Source organism: Pezoporus wallicus, unplaced genomic scaffold, assembly GCF_028554395.1.
Source record: "Pezoporus wallicus isolate ANWC-B61680 ecotype Strahan unplaced genomic scaffold, APGP_CSIRO_Pwel_v1 contig_13539, whole genome shotgun sequence".
Classification (NCBI taxonomy): domain Eukaryota; kingdom Metazoa; phylum Chordata; class Aves; order Psittaciformes; family Psittacidae; genus Pezoporus; species Pezoporus wallicus.
In genome coordinates, this window is record NW_026638923.1 from 351,127 (window position 1) to 357,712 (window position 6,586).

At 57.0% G+C, this 6,586-nt stretch overlaps 1 protein-coding gene across 1 annotated transcript; it reads left to right on the top strand.

Moving 5' to 3' along the window:
• The first annotated feature begins 3,521 nt into the window (after window positions 1-3,521).
• On the top strand, window positions 3,522-5,273 carry HOXA1 (homeobox A1). Its single transcript, XM_057413266.1, has 2 exons — window positions 3,522-4,414; window positions 4,840-5,273. The coding sequence occupies exons 1-2, from the start codon at window positions 3,796-3,798 to the stop codon at window positions 5,196-5,198; spliced, it is 978 nt and encodes a 325-aa protein (XP_057269249.1). The 5' UTR covers window positions 3,522-3,795; the 3' UTR covers window positions 5,199-5,273.
• Window positions 5,274-6,586: the final 1,313 nt, after the last annotated feature.

Below are 6,586 nucleotides of genomic sequence, written 5' to 3' on the forward strand. Positions count from 1 at the left end.
AAGCGTATTTTAGAAAATACCAGACCTCACAGAGAAGGGGCTTGGTTACTTCCCACGTGTTGAGCGGTCCAAGAAATCAGCCGTAGAAGGAGAAGAAATTGAGAAGTTAGTGCCTGTAAAATCAAAAGGGTGGCAGAAACACAGGATAAAAAGCGTAGGGAGGAATCAGCCCCTTCAGCCGTCCTTTTGATGAGCAGTGCAGGGACACAACAGAAGATACTTTTTTTTGTTTAAACCTTCTTGCGGGACAAAGGACTGATAACGAAAAGGAGAAACTCTGACTTTAAAGTTGCAATTTCTTTGGGGCTCCCCCCTCTCTGCTGGCGGCAGCAAAGATGGGCTTTCAGAAACCTCCAACAAATTGCCTGCCACCCGGCCAGCGGACTCCAAAACGCAGGGTGAGCCCCGTCCTTCGGGCTAAAACTGAGCAACAGATGCCAACGAGGCTCTGCCGCTCCAGGGCTGGGGGACCCCGGGCGGGTACGATCGCGTCTCCCTGTGTGTGTGTGTGTGTGTGTGTGTGAGTGCGTGTGATTACATTACACGGGCGAGTGAGGTTTGTGGCCGGGGCTCTGCTGTCCGTCTGTGCGAGGAGTGCTTCTCCCAGCCTTACAACACGTTGTGGAGCTGGAATGCGTGGGTTATAGCTGGAAGGGCTGAACGCAGTTCTTCCGAAAGTCATAAATCAAACTCTTTCTATGAATGAGAATGTCATCAAAGAGATCAATTGCAGGAACACATGCACAAATAAAAATCCTCTTACGTATTTGCCGGGGCTGGGGATCCCCGTCTAAAACCATTAAGTGAGAAGGCGTTTAGTCATAAGTCATTTTTATTGCTCTTTTAAAACAACAGCTTGGCTGAGCTGCGGACGCGGCGAAACCTCGGCCCTGCTTCTTCTCCTCTCTGCTCTAGCCCTGTCCCTGCGGAGAGCGAGCAGCCTCATCGGCATTTTAACTCCTCTGCCACTGGGCTAAATTGGACAGCAAAGAGCACGTACGGGCTTGGGGTTTCTTTTGTTCCCAGAGTTCTGCATTCTGGGGGAATTTAAGGGGGAAAAAAAAAGGGGGGGGGGGGAAGGAAAAAAAAAAAGAAAATGCGATACGAGATTTAAACTTCTCGCAAACGCTGTTTAAATAAATAGGGAACTCAGAAAACAGGAGTCGCCTCCGAGTCTCCCGGTAAGCCCTGGAGCCACAGCGGGGGCACAATCTCACGGAAAATCCTAAATCGCTGGAATCACTCCCAGTTCTGAGACAGGAAAAGTGGAGCAGAGCCGCAGAGGGGAGCGGAGGGGCCGGGGCAGCCGGCGGGCAAAGGGGAACGGGCTGCACCACTCCCTTTCTGGGCAGCTGATGTTGCCCCCATGCACAGTACAGGCAGCAAACCCCCAAAGCCCCGTCAGAGAGACAATGCAACAAAAGAGACAATGGCACGAAAAAGGGAGAGGGAAAAGGATTTCAGAGTGCTGGACACTGTAAGAGAAGGGCTGTAATTCGGAGGAATTTACAGGTAAAATGTATCTATTTATAGTAAAATATAATTTTCCTTGGCTGGCTGAAAAAGCACTGAAAAGATACCAGCCTTTTTATTAGTAAACAGTCCCAGTGGCCTGCCTTTTTTCTCCTCCTTACGCAGTATTTATCACAACTGCTTTACAAGAATGAAATAAATGTGTTTATAGCTGTAACCATAGCCAAAATTGGTGCAGTATAATGACATAAATGCCTCTGGAGTGTTATTGCTCTTGTCCTCCACCCTCTGGAGTTTAAGAAACTGAACCTTTCCAGAAGGCTCTTAACCATCTGTGCTCGCGTAGTAAATCAGAACAAATAGAAATACTGAGGGCATACGGGTAGATGCGTGGTGGAGAGAGGAGCCCGCTGACTTTGCCTGGCAGTAGAGAGGCCATGGAGGTGGCATGGGGTAATGGCTGACCTAATGGTGGTAGGAGAGCTTTGCACCTAGGAGAGGATGTTATAGTCTATGTGAGAGGGAGGAGCGTGAGGGTCTGTGTGTATGTGCTCGTGAGCAGGGAGAGGTGGCAGGGCAGAAGAGCCTTTTGGATTTCAAACCAAGCAAGAACTGAGCGTGAGAACAGAAGGATGTAGAAGCCGGCTGGAAATGCACCTGCAGAAATAGAGGGGACAGCCCCTCCTGGGGCTGGTGGCATGGGACATGATTTTCCATCCATCCATCCATCCATCCATCCATCCATCCATCCATCCATCCATCCATCCCAGAGGGTAACGTTTCGCAGGACGCCTCTCTGAAGCCTGTTGGTGCCGTCCTCCCCCCCCCTGTAGAAGGCTGGGTGCACCGGGACAGACGGATGCCTCCCCTTTCCTTTTCCGCAGACGTAAACTGAATACATCCCACCTCTCTCCCTCCTTCTTTGCCCACGGACCCTTTAATTTTTAACGTGAGAATGGGGAGGGGTATGGGTTTGAGTCCATGCTCAGCACAGTTCCCAAGGGTCCAGGGGCCGCCTCTGCCACTGGCCATCTGCCACCTCCCGCCAATGCCGGACGGGGTGGCAGAGCGCAGGGACAAAGGGGCCGGGGCGGTGGGCCCTGCACCTCCCGCCGCCCCTCTACCCCTGCTCTGGGCCGCCTCCCGGGCAGCCGGGCTGCGACCCGAGGCACTCCGGGCAGCCTCCCCGCCTCCCGGTCCAAGGGCGGGTGGCAGTGGCACCGCGGGGTCCCAGCAGATGGGCTGCGAAGCCCGCGGGCCCCCGCCCAAACATCCGTCCCCCTGCCCCTGCTCTTCCTCCCCTACCCCAGCGCCGGGCTGGTGCGGGGATTCCGGCAGGGGTGCAGGGGGAGCAAGGATACGAGCCAGGGAGAGGCCGGTAGGCCCGGGAGAGCACAATGGCCGTCAGTCCCAAAAGCGGCTCATTTCCATGTTAATGTCCGCGGCCGCCTGGTGATGCGGCTGGACAAACCCCTTTAACTCTTGGCTTGGCGTCGCGCTGGGTCTGCGGCGGGGCAGGACCAGCGACATCCCTCGGTCCCGTCCTCATCCCATCTCCAATCCCATCTAATCCTCATCCAAATCCTCGGCCCCATTCCTATTCTCCGCTTTATCTTCAACCCCGTCCCTATCTCCTTTCTCATTCTTCGTTCCCATAGCTCTCCACACCCCATTCACAGTTCCATCCCCATCCTCGTTTCCAGGGCTGATGCTCCCAGCGCTGTCCCAGACGCCCTCCTCCCCAGCCTCTCGACGCGTACCGCGGATTCAGCAGCCCCCGCACCCCCGTGGCCCCGGCCGGGAGATGGGGTGGGGGTGTGTGTGCGGCGGAGGTGCCCAGCGCCAGCATGACAGCGCCCACAGCAGGGGATGTGCAGGGACGCCCTGGCTACAGCAGCACTCACCCTGGAGGGGACGGCTGGTGGGCTCCGCGGGCCGGGAGCAGCCTCCGCATCTCTCTTGCCTTCCCCTCTCAGCCGGCGGGCGGGACCCCGGTGGTGGGGGCGACAGCCCAGCCCGGCCCGGCCCCCCCTCTGCCCCTCGGGGGGTGGCCGCCACCGCCCTGCCCCGCGGTGCCGTTCCGTGCAGCGCCGCCGGAGCGCTCAGCTTTTAAATGCCCTCGACGCGGCGATCTATCAGCGCCAGGAGCCGGGAAAGTCCCGCAGGCGCCGCAGCCATTGGCTGCCGCCCCCCACGTGCCTGCCCGCTGCCTGTACCTTCGTGTCATTTTCCTGCCGGCCCCATGGAGGAAGTGGGAAAGTTGGCGCGGCCCCGCCGGACGCTGAAGACCCGGTGGCGGCGTGACAGAGGGACACAGCGAGGATGAGCTCTTTCCTCGAGTACCCCGTCCTCGGTGGCGAGGCGGGGGGCTGCGCCGCCCGCGCCTACCACCCTGACCACGGAATTACAACTTTCCAGCCTTGCGCCGTCAGCGCCGGCAGCTGCAGCGGGGAGGACCGCTTCCTCACGGGCCGCGGGGTGCCCATCAGCCCCCACCGCCACCATCACCACCACCCCTCGGCCCAGCCCGCCGCCTACCAGCACCACGGCGGCCTGGGGGTGTCCTACGCACACCCCGGCTGCGGCCCGACCTACGGCGCGCAGGGCTTCGGACCGGCATACGGCCCATACCCCTTGGGGCAGGACGCGGAGATGGGCGGCGGCTTCCCCCCCTGCGCCCCGGCAGTGTACTCGGGGAGCATATCCTCGTCCTCCGCTGCCGCGCAGCACCCGCACCAGGGCTACGCCGGGGGGCCCGCTCAGTACGTGCCTCCCCCCTACGGGCAGGAGCAGCAGAGCCTGTCCCTGGGCACCTACAACCATGCCCTGTCTCCCCTCCACGCTGGCCACCGGGAAAACGCCCGCTCCCCCTCCGCTGAGACCTTGCCACCAGCGCAAACCTTCGACTGGATGAAAGTGAAAAGAAACCCACCCAAAACAGGTCAGTGGCCTGCTGGAGGGCCGGGGCGGGGTCCGCTCCTCTCCTTCTCTCTCTCACTCGGCCGTGGGTGCGGGGGAAACGGCTCGGTGCCCACGGGGTACCGGACAGGTGGGGCGGCCCTCACCTCTGGGAGCAGCCCCTGCCGTCTGCCCACGGCGCTGGCAGCCAGAGCCGCTTATTCCCGACTCCCCCTCTCCGCCTCTCCCGCGGTCATATTTCTTGTAATTCATAAACCACTTATCAAGTTTCCTCTGACACTAGAGGCTGACTCCGCTTTAGCACCTAGCACTCCATCACTCACCCTGCCGGGGCTTCCCCCTTATCCTAAGAAGTTCTTGCTCCCTATCACTTAGCCGGTGTAGACATATTGATTACGTCGCCTATAAATCATTCGCGCTTACTTACCGTTGAATGTCCCCTCGCAGGCAAAGCTGGCGAATACGGCTTCGTGGGGCAGCCCAACACAGTCAGAACTAACTTCACCACCAAGCAGCTCACTGAGCTGGAGAAAGAGTTTCATTTCAACAAGTACCTGACCCGGGCCAGGCGGGTAGAAATCGCTGCCTCCCTCCAGCTCAACGAGACACAGGTGAAGATCTGGTTCCAGAACCGGAGGATGAAGCAAAAGAAGAGGGAGAAAGAGGGGCTTCTGCCCATCTCCCCCGCCACCCCCACGGGCTGCGAGGAGAAGGCAGAGGAGTCGTCGGAGAAGTCCTGCTCCTCGCCCTGCACCGCCTCGCCTGCCTCCTCCGCCGCTTCGGACACACTCGCTGGCTCCAACTGAGACCCGCCGAGCCCCGACGGCCGCCTGACGAGAGGGCCCCGCCAGCGCAGCTCGCTTCCTTTCACCGCCGTTATGTCGGTCTCCCGGTTGGTCCCTTGGTCGGTCGCTCTCCCTGAGAGGCCCCGGCTCCCCCTTCCCCCACCCAGTTCCCCTTTCTCATGCCGTCTAGTCCCGGGGGTACCGGCTCCACCGCCCTCTCGCCTCCCATCGGCCGGCTCCCGGCGCCTCGGTGCCAGGGGTTTTCTCCTCCCAACCCCAGCAACCGTCCCAAACTTTTTCTGCTGGAGGATCTGTGTTGGCACACGAGTCTCCCTCCTTCACTGCAGGGACGGTCCTCCGAGTTTCCCGAAGTGGCAGACAGGTTATCTAGGGTACATAACCTCATGAAGAGATGCACTATTGCAAGTGTTTACACGACTAATAGGACTTTCATCCCCTTAATTTAACGTATTCTTTGTTCGTGTCTATGAGTTTGTTGCTTGTAAATACTTTGTCCGAGAGATTTATCTTTTTACAGATTTTTCTAGAGATGACGTTTCGATTATCAGGTTAAGCAGGGTGAGCACATTTGCCAAACTGGATCCACTTTTATATTGGTAAAGCTGATGACCGTATCAAGTAAACGTCTTAAGCTCAAGCAGATACCTCAAGACAAAAAAGAGTAGCGCTATTTCTTTAAATGTGACAAACAAGGCTTCAATTGCACTAGGTTTTGTAAACCTTACCCAGTGTGCTTGCCCCCTCTTCCCCAAAGCTGTGCTGGATTATGCTCAACCAAAGGGTATAACTGTCCAAAAGACCTCACCTCTTCCTAGTTTCCTACTAACCTTACTTTCGACTCGATGTCTTTTCAACCTACTTGTGAATGTGCCGAATGGCCAAATGAATGTATAATTTCTGTGGTTGGTGTCCAGACCATTGCATGATGCACCGTGCTTTGCTGTACTGCGGGTACACTGAGTTCTATCAGTTGTAGTGTGTGAGCGAAATGTCCTCCTGATTTTCTGTACAATCATGAAAGGCTCTGGGATTCCTCCAGTGATGGAAGCCAGGGCAAGATTTACGGGTCCTTATAATGTCTGTAATAAATATATTCCACTTTCAGGTAGCCCTTGTATGCCTACCTCTGTGTGATGTCAGTGCTGAGTCACAGGATGGGCTCAACTTTGGTTTCCCTTATTTTCCACTGCTGAGGCCTTTCCAAGGGGGAAAGGGAGGAAAAGTCTCCCAGTGTAACTCCTCATGAGTTGTTTTCCCAGGGCCAGAACTCTGGGTGCCTAGCCTTACTCATAACACAAAGCTTCTTCCTTTTCTATGCTCAATTAACAATATTTTTAGGAAATATCAGGCCCTCCTCTCCTCCTCCATAACTGGGAGGAATTTATGAT